Source organism: Hippocampus guttulatus, chromosome 12 (genome assembly GCF_054856545.1).
Source record: "Hippocampus guttulatus isolate MCC_2025c chromosome 12, RoL_Hgut_1.0, whole genome shotgun sequence".
NCBI lineage: Eukaryota > Metazoa > Chordata > Actinopteri > Syngnathiformes > Syngnathidae > Hippocampus > Hippocampus guttulatus.
Window position 1 is genome coordinate 1,757,630 of NC_141272.1, and position 23,759 is coordinate 1,781,388.

The following is a 23,759-nucleotide window of genomic DNA, read 5'->3' on the forward strand; positions in this document are numbered from 1 at the left end:
ACTCGGACGCAGACGCCCGGTTCGTTAATTGCGCCTCCAGCTGGCGTGAGAGGCGCAATTGGTGTGCGTTGCTTTCAGCGTGCGTCACGTTGCTCCCGTTGTCCTCGTCTCTGCTTGATTTAACGTTCTTGGCTGCGGTGAGGGGCGTTGGGACTGCCAGTACGAATTTATGAGGCGTTCCTCATCACGGCGGCGGCTTGTTTTCGAATTGCTCTAATAGAGCCACGCTGAGTCAATTATTAACTGACCTTTTATTCTGAGCCACTTCGGGCTGTGATTTTAGCCTCTTCACCGTTGACGTAAGTTGATTGGGCTCCCGCGCGCTGGCGCCAATCTTTCTGGCATTTGGGGGGGAGGGCGACGTGAGAACACAACCGGGGCCTCGGCTCCTCATTCGATGACAGTTAAGATTCCGGGCGAAAGGGATCAAGTTGTACGGCGCGAATCCCGATAATGAAGCGCACATGCGTGCGGATGCCAAAACTTTTGCTTTGTCATAACAAGTGAAAGTCGTGTCAACGTGGCTCCCTCTGCCGCCTCATTTGACTCAAAGCAAGAAGTATTGTTGTTGTTTTTTTTTTTTGTTGTGTTTTGTGTGTGCGCATGTGCGTGTGCTTTAACCCTTTCAGGAACAGCGGTGACTACAGTGGACCGTTTATCATGTTATCGGTGCATGAAAGGGTCCGTTGGTAATTGAATGTCAAGTGTGGTATTTGTGCCGCGGGGTTGAAAAATTTGGGATGTTTGTGTTATCTTGTAATATTCCAATCTTCTCACGATATTGTTCAAAGTATGTCTACTTTATTCTCATGAGATTATAACTTAAAAAAAAGAAGATGATCAGGAGGCCGGCCGCCAATCGCTGATGTCATGCTAGCTGGGCTCGAAAATTGCCGGGTGTCCAGGACAGTCATTCGCCTACATCTGCGATCGTCATGATAACCCCGCCCCCTTGGTGCCGGGTTCTCCGTCTAAAATGACCGCTCCACTGTAAATCCCAAACTTGGAAACAATTTTACTGGCACACAACCACCAGTAGATGGCAGTGATGCACCATGTTAAAAATGAGATTCCGCCTCCTTTTGTTCTACTGCCGATTGTAAAAGACTGGCAAAAGGCTCCCGTCGCTAGATTTGATGCTAATCACCTTTGGGGAATTTCAACCGGCGTTTGTGAGCCTGTGCTGTTAAATTGTTGTCCTTTTTGATGTCCCCGAGCCTCATTGTAACTGAATTTTAGACGGGTATGTTTAGTGTAAACATGATGCGTCTTTTGTAGGCAAGGGGGTAGGTTTGGGGGGCGGAGGTGTAGGGGCAATTAGAGAGCAGACGAAGGAGGTGGAACACGCATTCCTGCCGGCCTGCAGCTTGGACTTGAGGAGGGGGGGGGGGGGGATGGCGTGGAGGGGGAGGAGGCAATTCCAAACAGTCCATCCCTCCCTCCTGCCCTCCCTCACTTCAAGTCATCCCGGCGTGTGAGGACGTCACTCCGTGCCGGGCTGGAGGATCCTGAATGGAGCTTGAAAGGCGCACGAGTCTACTTGCTGCCGAAGCTTTGTGGCCGCTCACGCAGTAAGTTGATGCGGCTTTTGTGATTGCAGGTTGGCACTTTTTCAGAGCAGGTTTTTCTGAGTGCTGCGGTTCCATGTGAACTCGGGGCTGGAGGGTCGGGGGGGGGGGTCTTCCCCAGCTTGATCTCAAGAGGGGGGGGGGGGTTGCCCATGTCATGTTGCTACCTGTAAGCTCCCCTTTGCTGCAGTCTTTTGTGTGTGTTGCCGTTGTCATGATCAATGGTTTTTTTTTGTCAACCCGACAAGAAAATGCGAGTGAGACGTCAAAGTTGAGGGACGTGGCTTCCGTTTTCGAAAGGTTCCAGAATCACGACACATGTTAGAATATTGCAATTTGTTACATCAGCTGGGCTTTTGTATTTTATATTTGTCCACCAGCTTTCGTGTATCCATTCAAAGCATGCTGCAAAATTCTCTTTCCGAATTCTCTCTCCAAGGCTCCGGAATCACAATCAATGTTGCCATATCAAACCAAAAAGCATCAGTCCCTTTTTTCAATTGTTCTATTTGTCCACCAGATGTTGTCCCCCCCCCCCCCTTTAAAGCATGCAGCGACATTTCACAGCTTTCATTGTTTTTTCAGACGAAAATATTTCTTGTCATGCTTCGATTGTTTTTGTCCACCCGATGGCGTTACTCCAACTCCGATTGTCACTTGTCATTGTTTTCTGCAAATCGTGCTCTGTTACTGCTTCACAAATTACCAACTCAACAGGAAATCTGCGCAAGATGGTCAAATTCAGGGCCCGCGTCCTCAAAGGGGGAGCAGTGTGTTTGTGAGTGTGTGTCTGCGTGAGGAAAAAAAAAAATAATCTTGGCTTTTTACCGAAAGCCGCTGTGGCGCCAAACTCCCAATACATGTCACGATATTCAAAAATAGACAAACTAAGATGTTTCAGCCACTCTTCCGTATTTGTCCACCGGATGGCTCTACCCTCCCCCACCCCCACCCCCACCCCAATTCAGAGCATGCAGAAGTCTGCTTTGCATCTGAAATGTGTTTGCAAGTGAATATTGAATAGATTTGAAATGCCCAAAGTCAAGGAGAAATCTCCAAGGGTGCATTTCTGAAGTTAGGAGGGTGTGTGTGTGTGTGTGTGTGTGTGTAAATCCCTGCATTGTGCTTCTCCAAAGCCCCCCCGGTGTGCCCCCCTCCTGCGGTGAGGAGTGCTCATCTGGTGTCATAGTCATGGAAATGCCTCGACCAGCTTGTCGCCGTCTGCTCGTCCGCCGGGTCGCCTCTCCTCTGGTGTCTTTTCATTCCAAGAGGACACGCAACAAGTCCGCAAATATGAAAGTCACGTGGGTGCTTGTTGTGCAAAAACTTAAGTTTGCCGCTCTCGCTCTCGCGCAATCGCGCCGTAAGCCGGAGCGACAAAGCCCGCATTGTCCATTTGAGTTGGTCTGGGATCAGGTGTTACATTCGCTTGCTAGCGCAAGTGAGCACAACAAGCGCTTGAAACGCGGACACCGTCGGAAAACGGTCCAAGGTGTGACCTTGCTGCATGCTTTGAATGGGGCGAGGAAAGCGGCCGCATATGCTGCACAAATGGATTGAAATTTAAGAAAGGATGACATGATGTTTAGTTCTGTAAAGCGCTCAATCGACGTTTTGGTGGTGAGGTCCCCCTTGCGGGAAACTGTTATATGGCGCAAAGTTTTGGCTACATGCTTTGCGTGGGCAAAAAGTAGCGGCGTCTGATGAGTAAAAGGTGATTATCCAAATTGAAAGCTTAAGAAAGAATGACTTTTGTTCATTTTAGAGAAATGTAGACTCAACGCTGACATTGACATTGCGTGTGTGTGTGATTTAGTGCGGGGGGGGGGGGGGATGGATAGCCATCCTCCGGGAACATTGGCCCCACATTTGTTCAAAATGGCTTGAAAATAAAAAGCCGAATGGCATAATGTGTCTCTAGGATGTCTTAAAGGTGACATTAACATTTATGATTCTCCTCGGTGAGATTGAACGGACTCGGCCGGCCGGATTGATGGCGGCATTTCCCTTCCTGGCTTCTCGCGTCAGGCCTTTTTCCCCTTTCGCCGGCCTTCTTGTGTAGTCGACTGTGTCGCGATGCGGCTCGGCGACGCCTGGCTGCACAATGCGACACGGCGGAGAGGCGCTCCGGATCGTGTAATGGTGGAGGTAATGCTCAAGGGAAGCCGAGGGGGGGCGGAAACATCTCTGGGTCCAAATGATGCACGTCTCCAAACTCTGCGCTGCCGGATGCACTCGATAGCACGTTTACATGACGCGCCGTAGTTCCGTCGGTGGTTTTTCTCTTCGGAATGCTCATCAATATTAAAAGCGCTGATGGAAATGTGCCTTGACGTCGACCCAGATGTGTTTGGGGTGAAGTTTGGTGCACGTCTTGTCGTTTACTGACCTGGAAGAAAAATGCGTCAGATAGGGAAATGCATTTGGGATGCGCTTTGCAGTTTTAGTCATCACCATGCGGTGGGTGAGGGGATTGGTCAGTGCTTACTAAAAGAAAAAGTTGAACCCTCTTTTTTGCGAGAACATCAATTTAAAAGAAAAAAGAAAAAAAGGAATCGAAATGGACTCCAGCATCTCGGTGAAAGTCTGCCCAGAAGAGTGCAATCTATTTGGACTACTTTGGAGGAGAAGCGCCATGTGTCCCAATACTTTTGTCCACATATTCAGGGAAGGGTATTATGACAAACATGATTTTGCACAACAACACTCTTAACCTCATTCCAAAGTGTAACACTCAATCAGACCCAATTTGGAGTGGAGTTCCTCAGGGAAGCTCTTTAGGTCCGTTAATTTTCTATAAAGGTTGTACGCTGCTTGTCCAAGATTAAGATTTTTTTAAAAAATGACAAATCACACATCAATGAGAAAGCCCAGAAGAGTGGAAGCTTTGGTTCTAAAGGCAAGAACAAGTCTTATTTTCCTTTTAACTTTTCACGACTTGCACGTGTCCCAATATGTTTGCCCATCCAGTGTCGCTTCCTGTGTGGGAAGTTGTAACAGTTCATCTTCCCATGCGATGCCGCGCATTTGTCACCACAAGTCTCTCTTTTCAGTCAATAATACTCCCATAAGCCCCCACTCCCCCACCCCCTGCACCCCCACGAGTGGGACCTCCACCTGACACTCTCCTCACCCCAGCAGATGGGGCTTCGCTAACTGCTGTGCCGCCGCTATGATACCTTCAGTCGCCAATCTGTCATCGTAAAGCCATCACGCACATATGTGCAGAGTTGGGGAAATTGGCGGGTGTGTGCGCAGAGCGGCAAAGTGGAAATGTGAGGAATGTGAAGTATGTGAAGACGAGATGAGCGCGTTGCTCAACGCACATTGCCACAAGCCATCGTCTTAACAAAACGCATCGCAACTGTGGCTGACATTGTGACCCTGTGGTCATTTTTGCGCCTCCGGGATGTGAAAAGTGTCCCGATACTTTTGGTTCAGTCAAAGGAGGTTTTGTATTCCGCGGCCTTGGCCTTTGGTCCCATTTTAAATCCATTTAAGTCGTTTGAAAACCGCCTTTAGTTTATTGCCAGCAGGTGTTAGCCGGCGAAATATTCCCGTTGCTCGGACGGCGTGAGCCATAGCTAGCTAGCCAACAGGGAGGTTCGCCGGCAAAATATTCCCCTGATTACCGTACAATATATCGCAAACGTAGCTTTGACGCATGTGCGCTCCCCACGCAGATACGGCAGGCAGATGTCCAGAGAGGCTACGGCAATATGAAATATGCTATGACGCGTTGTGATCCGAACGGGAACATTCTGATGAAGCGTTTGTTTTCAACGGCCTCAATTCAACTCATTATTTACGGTGACGGTTTCCACATACGATGACTTCTGTATACGTCATATACTCAAAATGCCAACATGGACGTCCTGCGCTAACTCGGCTTGCTCCATCAATTGTACTGGTAAGCTTGATCATAAAATCTAGTCAGACTAAAAGCACACAAACAAGTGGGACGTTAACTAATACTGCCCCCCACCTCCAGCACACAAGTCAAACAACCCCCCCGTGCCCCGTTCCAAGCGGCCTCCACCTTTTGTCCTGAAAGCGCTGCTAACAAAGCAGCTGGCCTGCACCCAGCAATTAACAGCCGTTTAGGGACTTCAAAGCGCGTCAATGAGGAGCGAAAAAATCCGCAAGCAGGATGTGCTCCGGTCACACCTTTTGCCGGGGGACGACGTTGGGAGATAAAAGCGCGGCCTCGCCGTGGGGGGGGGGTTCCCTCAGGAAGGACAAATACTTGGCCAAACGTGGTCGTTTTGCCGTCAAATTGCTCCCGCCCTCCGTTTGTTCAACTGTGCGAAGGGCCGAGAGGGCGACGAGCCTCGACGCTGTTGCGCGGCGACAAAAGCCGGCGAGCGACTTCATAACGGCACGTGATGGCGTCACACTTACTCAAAGGAGCAACTGTGAGATTATTAGCAGCTGCGAGAGCTTGATTTGAAAACAATGCCCGAAGCTCTTTGGCCTGCCGCGCCGTATCTTGCCGGCTCAACGGAAGCGCACGTTTGCAGACGTATTGCGCCGGGAATCCTGCTAGCTTATCCCCAAAAATGTTGTTCTTTTATATTTCCAGTTTCTTTGCAGGATATTTCATGCCGAGTTTGACGACGGAAGCATTTCGGGAAGCTTAATTTTGCACTTTGTGGCTCACAAGCAACTTCTCACGGACGCTTCAGCTTTGAAGGGTCCGGCGAGGTCGTTGTTGACTGGGAGGAAATCCGGAGGAACATCTTCAGCACCCACGGCCACCTTTCAAGTAGCCACAAAGTGTGGCGTGTTCAAATGACAGGGTTGGTTGTTGCAGCTTGCCACGACTCGGTCCGCTGCATTCTTGCCTCTCACCACTCATTCACGCCTGCTTTGATTCGAAGAGCATCTATTGATTTTTTGTTTTTTTTTCTATCAGTGTCAGTGTGTCCGCGTACGTCAAATTAGAGGGCCACGGCACATCTTCCCAAACATGTTCCGGCAGGTCCAAGTGTTTGCCAAATGTTTTTTTCTCATTTCTCCCGCTCTCTTTTGGGAACGTAGAATGAATTTTTATCTGCTTTTTCTGAAATTTCCCCCCGCCCACCCAAAAGAACTTTGTGCTCCTTTGGCGCCAGTGCTGTGCTTAGTTGGTGCTGGACAAGTTCTTACGAAAAAACCCATTTGGTTTTCCAAGTAGGAGCGACATCATGACGTCATCGTAAAGCGTCCAAACGTCACACCTTACGTCGACGTTTACCCAATAGCGCCTGCGCTATTCATAATAATAATCATCATCATCATCATCATAATAATGCGCTGTTAGCATCTGATGGCAACCTAGCATAGCATCGATTATACTCGTACGCGGTATATAACAGTCAGAGACATGCAATCTGCTAACGCTTCTATTTTTCGTAATCATTGTTGATGATCACGAGGCTGGCCGCCGGTCACAGATCGCATGCTAGCTGGGCACATCCGCCATCGCTCTTTTGGTGGGATGCAATTGTGCCGTAGTTCGCCGCTCAAAACCTCCATGCGTCCGGGCTAATTGGGGCCATCTTAAGAACTAGAGAGGAGAGAGCCAATCTCGGCAGTGGAAAAAGAAAGAACTGGTGCTAACCTGGGCACTGGCCCTGAACGAGCACGAGCGTTAGCACTAGCGTGGTGGAAAAGGGCTCCTCCCCACAGCTCAACTCGGCCACAGTGCTTTGATCATAAAGGTTTATGTGTCATCACCTTTCCCCTCATGACTTGCGGCTGTGTTCTCGCCTTGAAACGCATTGACGTGTTGGCCTTGCGACAAGATAACATCATATCAAATCACTTAGCCGGCCACTGCTGCAGAAGGATCTTAAGTTTCCGAAAGGTGCGTGATATTGACGAAGGTGAGATAAAGGTCTCTTCTATATGTTTTGGTGGGGGGGGGGGGTTGTGTTTTTTTTGGCTGGTTATATTTCACTTCCCAAGATTTACTGTGCCAAACTTTCCCTTGACTCTCGCATGAAACGCGTCCCATCCCGTCTGTATATGTTACGCTGCAAACGCGACAACGTTTGTCGCTCTCGGGCCTGTGAAGAGATGAGTTGGCCTTTTTCCTCTCTCATCTTGCTTCTTCTCCTGAATGTCACAGCCAATAAGCTGTGGGCTGATGGCAAAGGGTGGACGTCCTTGGGCGTCAAACATCGAGCACTGAGATGAAAGCAAGAGGTGATGAGCGAGCAGAATGACGGGAAAGGGCACAACAAAAGGTAGAAGGGGGGGGGGGTAAAAAAAGCTACGGTCAGCGGCAGTTTACGTAACGCCCTCCCCCACCCACCACACATCCTCACCCAAGCATGCAACATCTCGCCAGCAGAGGGTTGGGCACATTTGGGTTGGCTACACACACGACGGGTGCACACATTAGGAGGAAGACTCCGTTGATCTCTTGTCCCATCTGTTGATGCTCCCAGGACACTGTTTTTTTTTTTTTTTTTTGTGCAGCCCTAAGGCAGGTCGCGACGTAATGTTGGCAGACGGGATGGCTTCCCCTCTGTCAAAATGCAGTTGATTGGCCAAGCGGGGCGCTTAGGGGAGGTCATATGTGAGCAACCCTCAAAAAGCTTTGATGACTGCTCGGTTGCCTTCTAAATATAGCAACAAGATTGTATTTTGAGCTGACAAGTGGTATGGTTTGTGGCCCCTTTAAGGGGGGGGGGAGCACCGGTGTGGTATGAATAAAGTTTTAAGCCTGAAACCTTGCAGGCCTGCGGCAAAGTAGATTTGTAATGTGTCATTTGATTGATGACTTGAATAAAGTGTAATTGCACATCCTCTACAGCAGTGGGCGGTAGCGCCCTCGTTGTCCGAGAGTGCGCAGGGAGAATTCGCTCGACGGTGTACTCTATTTTTTTTTGTTTTTTTTGCACCGAGCAGGCGATATGAAGTGCAGTAAACAAACCCTCAAGAGACAAAACGAAAAAGAAGGCGGAGAGAGACGAAGATAATGAGACAAAAAAAAGTCATTCGAAAGCTAAGACTAGGAAATACAGTATGACGAAACGTTTGGAGCGCTTGGCTTCACGGTGACTACAGTGGGAGACGGGGAGAGACGGAGGGGGGGGGGGGGGTTCACTGGGTCGAAAAATGCTGGCGGCAGACAGCATGAAGACAAAATAAATCAAGACGTTACACCTTAATCACGCTGAGAAGTCGCTGGAAATGTTGTGCACTGCAAAACAAAACGTGCTCGTCGGAGCCATTCATGCTGACTTCCTCATTATGATTAAAAAAAAAAAAAAAGTCAGCCCAAATCGTTTTATTCAATTTTGTTTTGTAGGCTAAAGTGTTTTACATATTCTGCTCCTGAGTTAATGTTGCTGAACTGAATTTGAATTTCTGAATTTATTTCATTTTAGTTTTCAGAATGCTGCAATAAGTTGGTCAAAAATGTGTAGATTCATGCATTTAAATTATTTTCTGTAACGTACTAAAAAAACAATGTGAATAAAGTTATTCTTGGCTGTAAATTGAACTGTATTTCTTTTTTCCTTAATGTTTATCAGAATGCAATGTAATGCAGAAGTGCACTTATAACAATTTTATTATTTATTGTGTCGGCAGAGAATGTGGGGGGGGGGGGGGGGGCAAAACAAACTGCTTGAGAAGCCCTGGTCTACTAAAATGCAACAAAGCACTACCAAAAATTCTTCCTTCACCAAGTTGAGAAACGGATGTTCTTTTAACACGAGTAACAGTCAGACCAAGCAAGTCGGCATTTTTTTCGTGTCCATGCGGTCTACAACTACACTTCCTCCTTATGTAGCGCGACCACTCACGTCTTGTCATCTTCTTGATCAACTTTTCCACTTTCTCTTAAACAGGTCTGCAGGTCGTACCAGGGGCAGAAGTTTGAAGTTGACGAGCAGCATGTCGGACAAGTCGCGTCCGTCCCGCAGGTCAGCGAACGCCGCGCTTGTCATTTGATATGTCACGACGACGAAGCCGGCGCGTAAGGCCTTCTTGACGTCCTCCAGCCGCTGAATCATGGGAAATGCGGAAAGCCAGCACGGGGGGGAGCGCGCCTTCTTCGGTGCCGAGCGTGGCTATTTGTCGCGCAAGCACACGTCGCGCTCGCTTCGCATCTCCAACAAGCAGTCGCGGCGCTGCCGGCACGCCTCGTCGGGCAAGACGGAGCACAGGAACTCGGAGGCCAGCACGCGCTCCAGCAGCACCCCCAGCATCCCGCAGTCGCTGGCCGAAAATGGGCCCGAGCCCTTCAACGAGACCGACGTCCTGCCGGACTTCGGAAGTCCCGTTTGGGTGGACCGCGTGGCCATGAACCTGAGGCCCGCGTCCTTCCACCACGACCCGGCCGGTCCCGCGCCGCACGGCAACGCGATGTCCATCACCCTTCCCGGACCCACCGCGGACGAGGTGCAGGATGAGGACGTAGACGAGGTGACGTACCTGCGCGACCCCCGCGACGGCTCCAAGGAGGCGGCCGGTTTGACGAAGAAGCGATCCAAGTCGGCCGACACCTGGCGAGACGACAGCCTGGAGTTCTCCCTGTCGGACCTCAGTCAAGACCCCCTGACCAGCACGGAGGAGATGATCGCTCCCCCCGCCGGGCGGGACTCGATGGACCGCGAAGGCCCGCTGCAGTCCAGCCCCGCCGACCGGGCCAACTCCTTCGATGAGCTGTACGGCCAGAAGACCCCCGGTTGCAGGCAACCCCACGGCCGCCGCGCCCGCTGGCGCGACGGCAAGCGGGTGGCGGGCGAGGGCGACGACGACGACAAGACCATCTGCGAGGACGTCGGCGACGCCTTCGGCGGCGCCTTCACTCTGCCGTGTCGACGCTCGCATTGCCTCTCTGAAGGCCTGCGCGGAGCCCAGCCCGCCTTGAGTGCCAGCATGCGGGGCAGGAGGGCGCAGACCACCCAGGTAACGCCTTCATTCCATACGTTGACCCGTTTCTCATTTCACTTCGGGGCGGGGGGGGGGGGGGGGGGCAACCTAGCTTCTGTTATTCGGCGAGTCGGTGAACCGAGCCCTGCCGCAAATAGCAAAACAAATTCATGCCCATCCCAAAAGTTTGCTCTTTGGACGGAGTCTGGAATCCGAATGCAGTCTGGCGGCACCGCAGACGGAGACCTTGCATTCCCCGTCCCGCGCTCCCCCCATTTTATTTATCAACCCCCTCCCTCTTCATTGTGTCTGAGTGTTTCCTCTGCCGAATAAGCTGCACAATCAGATTAACAGTCTGAGGAAAGCTCCTATTTTCCCCTGCTACTTGTTTTTCTTGGTCCAGAAGAGAGAGGCTGGGGGGGGGGGGTGAGTTTAAAGTCACCCCCCGTTTCAAATGTTTTTCCTTTTGTCATGCTAATGAGCAGAGGCCAGTGGAAGAGTGCCATGGTAAAAATACAGTGCATGGTGGCCTTGTCACTGTGAGGCGCCCCCCCCCCCCCCCGTAAAACCCCGTACTGAATGCAGCTCTGAGCGCATGATTAGCTCATGTGATTGGACGGCGATACCGAGTTCGGCGATCCCCCCCCCCCCCCCCCCCCCGCTCCCATCTCCCAGGAGCTTTTGGCCATGTGTGTTAGGAGAAGCGGCGGGGGCGGACAGGGAGGGGGGGGGGCAGACGCGGTGGTGCCACAACGAGGGCAGCCTGCACTTGAACAACAGCGGTGGTCCCGTTTCGAACAGAAACGTTTTGTGTCAGGCTTGTTTTTGAAACTCTTTAGGATGCCGAAGCTCTGAAACGGGGTCAGGTCGAGTTAGTTCTTGGATGGCAAGACCAGGTGAGCCAAGATGACCTCGCCTTCAACTCACTGCCTGGATAAATAGGAACGTTTGAAGTCCATTAAAAAAAAGAAAAGAGCCCACGCCAAAACCTTTTTGACCAAAAAAAGAGGACCGCGAATCGTAAAAAGCTGGCAGAAAAAAAAAATAAGGATCTGCTCTACCGGATTGTGATGCGGCGTCCGTGGTCATCATGCCGTCTCGTCCGTTCTGTGCCCCGCAGGACGTCACCGCCGGCGAGGGCAGCGAGTACGACGACAGCGGCATCGACGGGGTGACGGCCGAGGCCGAGTCCCGCCGCTACAAGACCATGTCGGCCTCCTTCTCCGTCTGCTCGGCAGCCGGCGGCAGCGACAGCGGCAGCAGCGGCAGCGCCGGAGGCGGGAGCGGCGGCGGGACCGCCGACTCCGCCCAGGGCGTCTACGAGAACTTCCGCCAAGAGCTGGAGATGAGCTCCTGCCAGACGGAGAGTTTGGAGGAGGTGCTGAGCGACGAGCAGAGCACCTTGAGCTCCGCCTACCAGTCGGACGCGCTGCTGGGCGCGGGCGCGCAGGGGACGGTGCGCAAGGCCGGGAGGCTCGCCGTCAAGAACTTCCTGGTGCACAAGAAGAGCAAGAAGGTGGAGTCGGCCGCCAGACGCAAGTGGAAGAGCTACTGGGTCTCCCTCAAAGGTTTGTGATGCGTTCGCATCGGGACGCTTCTCCAGATGTTCGGCGCTGCCGGGTGGCAAAAGCTCAGATTGCGCCGCTGGTCATCGGACCCTGACATGTCATTTCACCAAGGCAACCGGGGGTCAGTCGCTTTGACTGATGATTTTAGTCCTTTTCGCGATGGCCAAAGAATGCGTGAGGTGCCGTTTTGAAAAGACGACATTTGACGACGTCAATTGCTTGGAAAGGGAGATGGAAGGCCGGCCGTCATTTGCATTTCAACATATCAAAAGTAGATTGGGCGAAACTTCTTCGTCAGTGAGGGACCAAGGAGTGATGCGTCCATTGCCACTTATTTTTGATGTCCGCAATGACAAATGACAAAATTGCTACAGTGAAACTCCTCTACAACGAAATCGTGTTTGCAGCAAGAAATCTTTCACAACAGGAGGTTTTTCACTGTCGCAAATAAAAACACACAAACACACACACACACAAAACGTATATGTGTACTCTTTATTTTTATTCCAATACTGTACATAGTGCATGAATATGAGCATACACTTATTTGATATTGTTTAACATTAACATACAATTGTTTTACATTAATCACTCCACTTTGTTGGTTTTAAAAAGTCACGTGTAAACCAGTGTGGTGGTTGCTGTTGTCGTTTCCGAACGAAGCAGTAGAGGTCGCCGTTGGATTCGACTTTTGCGGAAGGCTTGTTTTCATTGTAGTGAATCTCGTTGTCAGACAAGAGCAGAGAAAAAGATTTCGTATGACAGAACAGGGGGATTTTTCATCATGGGGGGAGCACAAAAGTGGGAATGGCTTTCATGCATGAACATTTTTTCACACGAGGGGGTATTTTCGCCCATGTAGGTTTCGTTGTAGGGGAGTTTTACTCTACCGTGGAACATATCCACCGCAATCAACGAGGCTTCTCTGTACATGATAGGCAGTGCTTTGTTTTAGTTTTTTCTGCCGAGCTGCACTTCTCACATTCGGCCCCTGGAGAGCAGAATGCAACTTGTTTCATGATCAGTCCTCTCCGGTTCCAAAGCAAGCGTCTAATCAATCCCCCCCTCGCTCAGGCTGCACTCTGGTCTTCTACGAGACGGACGGCCGCTCGGGCATCGACAACAGCAGCGTCCCCAAGTACGCCATCTGGGCGGACAACAGCATCGTGCAGGCCGTCCCCGAGCACCCCAAAAAGGACTTTGTGTTCTGCCTCAGCAACTCGCTGGGGGATGCCTTCCTGTTCCAGGTCAGACTGTTGAGCCCTTCGGTTGTGGACAAAAGTATCGGGACACACCGCGAGCGTCAGACCTTAAACCGCTAGATGGCGCTAGCCAGTGATGTGCGAACGGGGGGGGGGGCGGTGGTACGGACGAACACCCCACCCACCGGGGGTCATGCACCAAATGCAGCTGCAAGTCTAGCAGATCATGTTCGTGAAGGAACATCAAAACCATAGAATGGGCTAGCCTCACCCCCCCTGCTTCTGAAAGAGCTTTTCTATTTTACGAAGCTTTTACCCGCTACGATAAACGTTCGGTAAAACAAAATGGAGCGATTAATCAACAGGTCTGCCTTGAGCACTGACATTTTATTTCATTTTTTGGTCCGCGCAGACGTGCAGCCAGACGGAGCTGGAGAACTGGATCACGGCCATCCACTCTGCGTGCGCCAGCGCCGTCGCCCGGCAGCACCGGCGCGAGGACACGGTGCGCCTGGTGCGCGCCGAAATCAAAAAGCTGGAGCAGAAGATCGACATGGATGAGAAGATGAAGAAGATGGGCGACATGCAGCTGGCCGCCGTCAGCGACGCCAAGAAAAGGAAGACCATCCTGGATCAGGTACGCCGCCCGAGTGTATGTAGGAACGTGATCAGCGGTTCGGATCATGGATGGACGGATAGATTCAAATACAGATTTTTTTTTTCCCCACACGGAGGCAGAATTATTCAGACTGTGACTACTTTGAAAGAAGACAAACTATTGATTGAACCCCCCCCCCCCCCATTGCCCTCCCAAAAAAACAAGCTATCAATATGCGCTTTCCTCAAAAGAAGACAAACTCTACTGATGTTGCCCTTTCTTCCTAAAAAGAAAATGTACTAGTTAAGTTGCGCTTGCGCAGAAGAGAAGACACACTAAACTACTTTCTAAAAAAGAAAACAATTGATGTTTCACTTTTCAAAAAAAAAAACAAAGACAATTGATGTTTCACTTTTCGAAAAAGAATTGATGTGTGGTTGCTCTTTTTTTTTTTAAATCGGAGGAATTCAGTTGAACTGCAAACCCCCCCCCCCCCTCCGAAAAAAAAAGCTACGGTCCTTTTATTAGGTACACAAGACAAGCTCCTGATGTTTCACCTTTCTGAAAAAGAATTAATGAGGCTGTAAAGCAAAAACAACAACAGAACAACAAAAAAAAAAGTCCTTTTATTAGGTCCACCCATGCAGTGGAAATGACATCCACCCGAAATGTTTGCAATGTTTGGATGGCCAAAGGTATGAATTGATTTGTCACTGTTTGAGTTTGCAGTGGTGTTCCTAATCTTGCGGGCAGCGAGCGTCTATCCCAGCACGTAGTTGGCAGCGTTGCCCCTCATTCCTGCCTCTCCCTCTCTCCATACGAATGAATTGTCCTTCACGGGCGATCAAGTGGTCTTTGTCGGGCTTGTTAGATAGAGCCCGATCGGGGCGGTTCTGTTTGGGTCGGTGTCAGGGTTGCCATTGTGCCCAAGCCAATAAATAAAAGGCATGAAAGAGCGGCAGCCAATGGAATGTGCGGCGGCATTGTCGCCGTCTTGGCAGCCGCCGTCGGCCCCCCCCCCCCTCTCCCAAACGCCGTCGGCCAGAACCGGGCCGGAGCGTGAGCCGTCGCTCCGCTGGCCTAGTAAGCTTGCGAAAGCGGGCGCGGCTCAACGCCTCTCGCTGTCGTCCGGCAGATCTTCTTGTGGGAGCAGAACCTGGAGCGGTTCCACATGGACCTGTTCCGCTTCCGCTGCTACCTGGCCAGCCTGCAGGGCGGCGAGCTGCCCAACCCCAAGCGCCTGCTGGCCTTCGCCTCGCGCCCGACCAAGCTGGCCATGGGCCGCCTGGGCATCTTCTCCGTCTCGTCCTTCCACGCGCTGGTAAGGCAGCTGCGCCCGTCCGTCCTCGTCTCATCGTTTGGCACAATGTCGCACTTTTGCATTTGGACTCGCCTATCGCGAAAAGGCAACTAAGGATTTAATGGTAAGATTTTTTTGGGGGGTGGAAATTCCGTTGGAGAATGAGGTCATAACACTTATTGTGGTAATTGAAAATTGTTTTGAGTGTGCCATTATTATGAATGTGAGTTATTCTCATGGCCGTGTATTCATTATGAATGCACAGTAGTTGTATGACTTTATTTGATTTCGAATGTATTTAATGTTTACGAGTCCTTTGTGACCCAATTTAAAACGATGCAAACCAAGTTTAAAAAAATGAATCTATAATATGTTTGAACATTGGCATTACATCCTACTACTTCTACTAATACTATTAAGAAATAATAATTGTTATTCCAAGAATAATAACATTCACTTAGAATGGAGCCTTGCATACTTGTCGTTCCACGCAAGTGGATTTGTGGATTCGCAGAAATATTTTGCGCTTCAATCAATTACCCCCCCCCCCCCCCCCGCTACATTTCAATGGACATCAGTTCTACGCGGATTTTCACCATTCACGGACCGGCCCACATCTCCCGCAAATAACGGGGGTCCACCCAATTATTAATTAATATTAATTAATTTTTTTTTTTTTTTTTTATTAAAACATATTAAATACTTGCACACAATTTTAACTCATTCAGTGCCATCCATTTTCTTTTCCACAAGAAAAAAAAATAAAAACACAAAGATGTACCTGGTATTGAATGCTTGGATTCTAAAAAAAAAACAAAAACATGAAAAATCGTCCTTGGCATTGAACGAGTTTTGAATTCTTCCGGCGCAGGTCGGTGAATCCTCAGGAGCAAGATTTCATGAATGAATGCGTTACATGTCATCAATATTAATGAGTCCATTTCCGGACAAAAGACGAAAACAAGTTGGCGGTGTTATTTTGGTGCCGTGCCTTCCCTTTGGAGATTGTGTTGTGCACTCCCACGGTTGTGCCGGGGTCACATGACCCCGCAGCTAAAAGTAGCCAATCCGGGAAAACGTTGCCGAGCGGGCAGCTCTTTGAACGACTACAAACAAGCCGTGTGGGAGATTCATATTTGTATGTTTGATGGGATTTTTTTTTTTTCTTGGCCTCCCCCACGCGTTTCCCCATTCAGTCCATTTTCCCTGTCCGGGAATAGCCGCAGTTGCGCATTTTAAGCTTCCCGTAGGCGCCGTTTGGCTCTTTGAATTTTTGCCCTAGCTTGGCCTCGATTTCAGCAGACCAAAACGATTCGGTTGAGCTCCGTGTTGCATCTCCATGGGGCTTGCGGTGTTTCCACCGCAGAGGGGTGGGGGGGGGGGGGGGGGTGGCGACGATAGCTGTGGCGTAAAGCGCCAATGAATTCAGCAATCAAGAAAGCCTGGCAGTAAACAAAAACATTTGGTTTCTTTTTTTTTTTTGCCAAGATGACAAGGTTTCTTGATTTCCCCTTTTGTGACGCGGAAGCCGGCGTTGCGCCCGTCTGGCTTCAACTCTACGTACGCGCCGGCGGCGGGGGAAAGGAGCCTTGAAGTGACTTTCGTTGTGGCGGTTCTCTCAGGTGGCGGCGCGCACAGAGAGCGGCGTGAGGCGACGGGCGCACGCCGTGTCGCGCTCGTGCAGCAAACGCAAGAGCCGCTTCTCGTCCCTCTGGGGTCTGGACACCAACTCCAAAAAGAAGAGCAGAGCCCACCCCAGCATCAACCAGGTTGGCGTCAGGCCGTATGCTTTGTTTTTTTTCACCTCTTCTGATTGCTCGACAATATCTTGCTGTTTTTTTTTTTTGCAGGTCTTTGCAGACGGAGAAGAGCTCGTGAAAAGGACTGCAGATGGAATATATGCTGAGTCGGCAAAGGAGCACCGTGTAAGGAGAGTTATTTTATTTTTTTTTTCAACTATCAAGTCAAAGTCGGGTGGCGTCTTTCTTGAAGTTTTAGTCCAGTCTTAAAATCTGCGACGTTGGTCGGAATCGACTCAAGTCACACGTGACTTTTGCGCCTCCCCTCGCAGTCGAGCGAAGAAGAGGCATCCGGGCAGAGCGCTCCCCGGCCCGGCGCGGAGAGTGACGTTTGGGTGCCCGACCACGTCACCCCATCATGGGTGTGTTTGCCCAACGACCAGCCGGTGCTGAGCATCATCCAGCCCGGCGAGTCGGCGCTGTGCGTGCTGGAAACCCTTTGCAAGGTTTGCCGCCGTTCACGACATATACTGCATATAAGTACTTTTGCGGACATGATGTAGACCGGGGGGGGGCTCGGGTCCGGTCCTCGAGAGCCGCCATCAGCCCATTGGAGACGTCTCTATCCTCCAACACACCCGATTCAAACGCCGAGGATCATTCATTGGGTTTCTGCAAAGCTTTCTGATGAGCCCATTGTTGGAATCGGGTGCGTTGGGGGGAGGGAGACATCGAAAAACAGGCTGAAGAGGGGCTCCCGAGGACCAGACGCGGGCACCCCAATTTCGACCCCTTCATAATGTGGGTTAACATCATTTGTCAGGGCAAAACGCCAAGTGAGGAAAAATCGGCGTTTGCATTTACGCTGCCAGTTAACTCATTCAGTGCCAGCCAAATCTAGACCATGTCTGAAAAGACGTTTCAAAACGTCTTTGGGAGTGAATGAGTTAAACTACAAAAGGTCTCTTCTTTTTTTTTTCTGTTTACGTAAAAAAAAAAAATCTCAACAGAACTCGATGTTGTAAATGGAGTTTGCACCAACAATTGATTTTAGGATGAATTATCTTATGGAATTATTTCATCAAGTACTTGCCACGCGCAGGCCCACCAGCTGGATCCCACCAAGCACTACCTTCGGCTCAAGTTCCTCATCGACAACCGAGTGCAGTTCTACATCCCCAAACCGGAGGAGGACGTGTGTGACCTGGTATGTGTCCACTGGTTGCAACTTCAGCGCTACTTTTGACGGCGACTCGCGCTAACTCCAGTCTCCTCTCCCCGAAACTTAAAATTGAAACCCGAATCCAGGTTTGGAATCCCCCCCACACCCGACTTCACACCCAAATTTGGAACGCTAATTTTCCCTTGGCACTCTTAATTTGAAACACTGTCCCAATCGGACATTGTGATCGGCGTTTGCGATCCCAACTTGTGTTGCCTTGTGTTGTTTTTAGCTTTACAAAGAGATCGAACTCTGCTCCAAGATAACAAAAGTGGTCCAGTTTGACCGAGATGAGTCGTGCATGATCGGTTATGGTAAGGAAACACTTCACTTCTCTTCTCAGTTTCTTTGTCCGCCGGCGCTCAAGCCGATTTCCGATGTGTGCATGTGCCGTAACCGATTCGGAGCTCGATTTGATATGCGCTTATTTTTTTTCAAGGTCCTCTTCTTGTGACAAACACAAGCAAGATATGAAGCTGGATTAGATTGAACAAAATCAGATTTGTTGTACAGCACATCCAACGTTTTGGTTTTAATAGGCGAGGCCAATGCTAACAAATGTGGAGCGATTGCGAAATCTCGCAAATGGCTTTCCATTGTGTCGCTGCGGCCTCGAGTGTTTTATGTAAGCGGGCCCTCTCCCCCCTGCCGCCCCCCCCAACCCTCCTCCTGCAGGTTTCTCCATCTCTGTGGTGGAGGAGGACCGAGTGCAGCAGCTTTACATCACCGACGTGAGGGCGGGCGGGCTCGCCTTTGCCAAAGGTCTGTCGCATTCCCCACCGGCACGTTTATGCGAGTGTGCTTGTTCAAAACGCAGAGCGGCTTTGATGGAAGAGAGCACGAGATAGGAAACGGAGCTTGAAAGCCCTTAGTTGATACCCTACCCCAAGCTTGGAAACCTGACCTCGGCTTCAAGCGTGAATTCGAAACTCGAAACTGGTTTGAAAATCGAATTTGTCTTCAAATCCTAATTTGAAACCCTAACCTGAGTTTCAACCCTAAATTGAAACCTTAATATGAAATTTAAAACCCATTTTTAAAAGCTTAACTCGAAAGCCCATCCCAGTCTTAAAACCCTAACCTCGGCTGCAAACCCGTTTGAAGCCTTTTCTCTACTCCTGGTTTCAATCCCCAATTTTGAATCCTAACGCTGATTTCAAACTGTAACCCAATCGTGAAACACAAATTTAATACCTTAACCTTGAGCACTGTTTTGAAACCCTTTCCCTGAAACAGCAACACTGGCTTCCAACTCATTTGAAATCCAAATCCTGACTTGAATCCTGCCCTTGCCTTTGAATCCTGACTTGAAACCTTAAGTCATTCACTCCCAAAGACGTTTTTAAACGTCTTTTCAGACTTGGTCCAGAATTGGCTGGTACTGAATGAGTTAACCATGACTTGACACCCTAATATGAACCACCAATGTGTGAAATTATAACCTGTCTTTGAAAGCTTGATTTGAAACCCCGTCGCAGGCTCGAAACCCTACTTGGCTTGAAACTGTGAAATCCAAAGCCAGTCTTGAAACCCTAACCTTGGCTTGAAACCCTAATTTGAACCCCAAGGCCAGGTTTCCAAACCTCGTCTGGAATCGTAGCTAGTCCTCCTTGAAAACCTTAATCTGGGTGATGTAAATCTTGTGTGTGGACTTGCTCAGGTCTGAACGCGGGCGACGAGATCCTGGAGCTGAACGGGAAGGAGGCCCACAGCCTGGACTTCTCCGACATGAAGGCGGCCTTCTCGCTGTCGTCGCTGGCGTTGACCGTCAGCACGCTGCCGCCGCTGGAGCGCCGCCAGCTATGCTTCCTGCCGCCGCGGCGCTCCGACGCCGCCGATGACCCCTACACGGACATCTTCTCCCAGAGCCAAGGTGACCCATCGCCGAGGGCAAATATTCCTGAACGTGTTCGTCTGACACGTCGGTAGTCAGGGCGTCCCGGGCAATGCTGTTCCACTCCAGGCCTGTAGGTGGCACACGTTACAAAACGGGGTGCGCACAACCGCCCGTGGGTTGTTTCTGGCCCGGATGCAAGTGGACTGTCAAACCGGAAACCCGAACTTGGAACCTTCTCTTTGGCTTCAAACTTTTGTTTGAAACCCTAAGCCTGGTTTGGAGCCCAAATTTGAACCCCTAAAATTGTCTTCGACTCCCAGCCCCTTTTTCTAAACCCTACCCAAGCTCACAGCCCTACCCCTGAACCTCTGACCTGAGCTTCAAACCCTCAATAGCCTTTCAAAGCTTTGTTTTGATGACTTTGTAGCGCGTCTAACTTAATGTGTCGTGTATTTGTGTGTGGGGGGGGGGGGGGGCATGTGCGGATGGCAGAGGAGATCCTGGATGACAGCGCCGGGCTGCTGCTGGAGAGCTCGGGAGAGAGCTTGGACGACGACTCGGAGATCTTCGGCCACTTGGAGTGCAGCAAGGTCAGAAAACGTCACCCGCCGCATTTGGGGAAAGGGGGGGGGGGTGCGGGTCTCCTTCTTCTTTGTGGTTCTCGTGTTGGCTACATCGGGGAAATCTGCAGCTCAGAGCCATTTCCGCTATGTGACGACAAAACCGCATTGCCGTGTGCTGTCACGGTAGCATCAAATCAGCCGTTTTCCTTTTCCTCATGCCTTCAAAATAAAATTCCCATCATAACAGGAAGTAGGGAAATAAAAGATTATAGCAAATAAAAGCGTCGCTCCCAGGAAATCCTGTACAGCATTGAAAACCTAAATATTGATTGACGTTTGTTTTTTTTTGTCAATCAATATCAAACACACTAAGTCTCCGACGTGGATGTCACGTGCGGAGATTGGACGCGCGCGCAATCTTTGAGGGCCTGACCGAGTGCTCGTTTGGCTCAAGGTGAAACATTTGGCCGGAATGCGGCGGCAACCCTCGAACGCTTTAGTGTTTCGATTGCCGTTTGCCGCGATTATAAAACACGGGCGCCGCGATGGGATGGAGGCAAACGGAAAGCCGGCCCGAAAGGACACGTCGCAGTGTTTTGTTCTGGCGCCGAAGCGAGTGCGAACTGGCACCTCGCTCGCTCCCGGCCAGCCTGGACTCAACATTTGGTGCCGTTTCACCCACGCTGAGCTTTGCGGCCACGGCAGTGGGCGGAACATTTTCAACCCGGTCGCTTTGTTCGGAACGAAGCTTGCCGAGAGACAAAAGCCGATTTCAGGTTTAGAAGCTGATAAGCTGCAGTTTATATTTGGCGGCCTGCGACCAAGTGGAGACCAGCCCCCTGTGGATTGCGACGTCCCCTCCCGTGTTCCTTTATACTGCTTGAATCCGCAACTTTTTGTCTGAATCTCTCATTTGAAAGCTGAGAGCCCCCGTCGGAGAAGAGCATTTTGGTGTTTTGGATGAATTAGTTTCAGCCCCAAAAAACCCCTCCAGGTTCAGATTTTTTTGCACTTTGTCTCTGCTTGAAGCCCTCCCGCGTAGCTCCGCACCCTCCCACTCCTGAAACTCGGCATTCACATACCCCCTCCCACGCACGCACACACACACACACACACACACACACACTTTCCTCGCTCGAGCACACTCGCTGGCTAACGGCGAGGAGCGCAGAAGCGCAGCACGCGGAAAGGAGACGCAAGTTAACCGGCGAGGAGGCAGCCGAGCATCTTGCCGACTCTCATCCCTTCACCTCGCTTTTTTTTTTCTGCTCCTCCCGAACGGAGACGAGATGGACTCGTGCGCCATGGGGGTCGTGCGGAAAGTTTACCTCTATTAAAAAAAAAAGAAAAGTGGGGGGGTCTGCGTCCATGCGGCCATGTCCTCCCTCAAGTGGACTCAGCCCAGGAAGCGCTCGTGCGACTCGCTCTTTGACATGCTTCAGCTGGTGAGCTGGCTCCAACCTTGTCTTGTCGCTTTTCCTCCTTGTTTGGCCGCGCGTTTGTCAAGATGCGTGTGCTGCACTTGTGTGTGTGTGCGCACGTTGCCTGTTTTTTTTTTTTTCATTCACTGCCATTGACGGCTAGAGACGTCAATAATTGAGTTGTACTGGGCCGGCATTGAATGAGTTCATTTGTGAGATTTGTTCCAAACCTGAAACCTGGCTTCATAGCCAAATTTGAAACCCTAACCCTGGGCTTGAAACCCTAAATCAAAACTGTAACCATTTGTTGGACTCTTCAAAAGTATTTGGAGCCCTTGTTGGCATCGGCAATTTTCAAACGAGGCTTATATTTGAAAGCACAAATTTGATATGAATTTCGAAATCCTCAGCGTGGCAGAGTGGTAGGCTTCTTTACACTCATTTGAAACGTAACACTGTCTTGAAACGCTTCTTTGAAGTTCGAACCATTGTTGGAAACCCCAGTCCTAAACCCATAAATTTGTTTTTGAGACCCTAAACGAGTCTTGAAATCACAATTTAAAAACTCTAAACCAGGTTTAAAACCCTACTCCTTGTTTGAAACCCAAACATAGCTTGGGATAGAGTTTTGAAGCCCTATCTCAACAACCTCAATCCTCCTTTTAAACTTTATCCCAGTCTTGAAACATTAGCATAAAACCGTAACCTTTGTTTCAAGCACTATCCCGGCTTCAAGACGATCATTTGAAATCAGGCACAAAAACACAAAGGTGACACTCTATCCCAGGCTTGAAACCTTAACGTGAAACCCCAGAAACCTTGCTTGCCGAGCGCCAGTAATCTTGAGGGTGGGGTGAACACTGGTGGCAGGACCGCCCCCTCAAAACAGTTCCGGGAAGCCTAAACGAAGTCAAAGTAAGCCAAAGAGCTGTTGTGCATTGTTCACCCAGTGTTGGGGGGGCTTGTCTATTTTTGCACCCCCAAATTGCAGTGTAATGCACATCAGGGTTAGTTCCCATGGCAACTCCCGTATGTTATGCGGATTATTTTGATGATAGCATGAGATGAGTCACGACGCAGCAATTGTTATGAAACAGCCACATACATATATGGAAGATGCTTGATTGATTGATTGATTGATTGATTTTTTTTTTTCTGTTTTGACTCAGAACACAGAGCAAGTGTCGGCCTTCTGCCGCAGCCTCTATGACATGAATCCCCCGGAGTGCGCGTCCTCGTCTTCGCCCAGCCCGGACTCGCCTTTCCCGCCGGCGCTCCGGCAGCTCTCGGACGCCGACAAGTTGCGCAAAGTCATCAGCGAGCTGGTGGAGACGGAGCGCACTTACGTCAAAGTCAGTATCCCAGCGTCGTTCTTGGTTGACGTTTGCAGATGAGTGTCGTCCCGAGAAGGGCGGATGCAGTTGGGCCACCCTCCCGTTGTCGTGTTTCGTGTCCGTATGAGTGGGCTCGATCGAGCGGACGTGTCGGTTTCATCTCATCGTGCGCGATCGATATTGCTTGGGCAGAATGTGGCGACGTTGCTTTGTGTCACTGACTTCAATTGAGGTGCTTCATTTTCAGGTTGATGAATGCCGGTGTAACGATGGGATATGCAAATATATACTGTGTGTGTGTGTGTATAAATAAAGCGAAATTGCTGAATATTTTTCTATTTTTATTGCAATATTTGCCATTGTATATATTAAATATCATATTTTGGTATGGCACAACACATCCAAAAATAGTAAGATTTTTTATTTTACATTTATTAGTTTTAACAATTTACCAAATTTTAGATTATTTAATTTTGTATTTCTTTTTGTATTAAAATACATCCAACTATATTTTGGGCACAAGTCTATTATTATTA

General features: G+C 50.0%; 1 protein-coding gene across 2 annotated transcripts in view; it reads left to right on the forward strand.

The window, feature by feature from the left end:
* LOC147196905 (rho guanine nucleotide exchange factor TIAM1-like) overlaps positions 1-23,759 on the forward strand; it is a 34,884-nt gene that overhangs the window by 3,764 nt on the left and 7,361 nt on the right. The window contains exons 1-16 of one of the 2 annotated variants that reach the window (XM_086125453.1): positions 1,476-1,571; positions 9,413-9,487; positions 9,566-10,475; positions 11,560-12,007; positions 13,082-13,254; positions 13,622-13,846; positions 14,943-15,128; positions 16,730-16,876; positions 16,958-17,032; positions 17,179-17,352; positions 17,949-18,053; positions 18,301-18,382; positions 18,744-18,830; positions 19,729-19,941; positions 20,398-20,495; positions 23,059-23,241. In XM_086125453.1, coding sequence (XP_085981579.1) covers positions 9,576-10,475; positions 11,560-12,007; positions 13,082-13,254; positions 13,622-13,846; positions 14,943-15,128; positions 16,730-16,876; positions 16,958-17,032; positions 17,179-17,352; positions 17,949-18,053; positions 18,301-18,382; positions 18,744-18,830; positions 19,729-19,941; positions 20,398-20,495; positions 23,059-23,241 — 3,096 coding nt within the window. In that variant the 5' untranslated portion in view covers positions 1,476-1,571; positions 9,413-9,487; positions 9,566-9,575. Of the gene's footprint in view, positions 1-1,475; positions 1,572-9,412; positions 9,488-9,565; positions 10,476-11,559; positions 12,008-13,081; positions 13,255-13,621; positions 13,847-14,942; positions 15,129-16,729; positions 16,877-16,957; positions 17,033-17,178; positions 17,353-17,948; positions 18,054-18,300; positions 18,383-18,743; positions 18,831-19,728; positions 19,942-20,397; positions 20,496-23,058; positions 23,242-23,759 lie in introns of those variants that run through there. The other variant, XM_086125452.1, reaches the window with a different exon arrangement.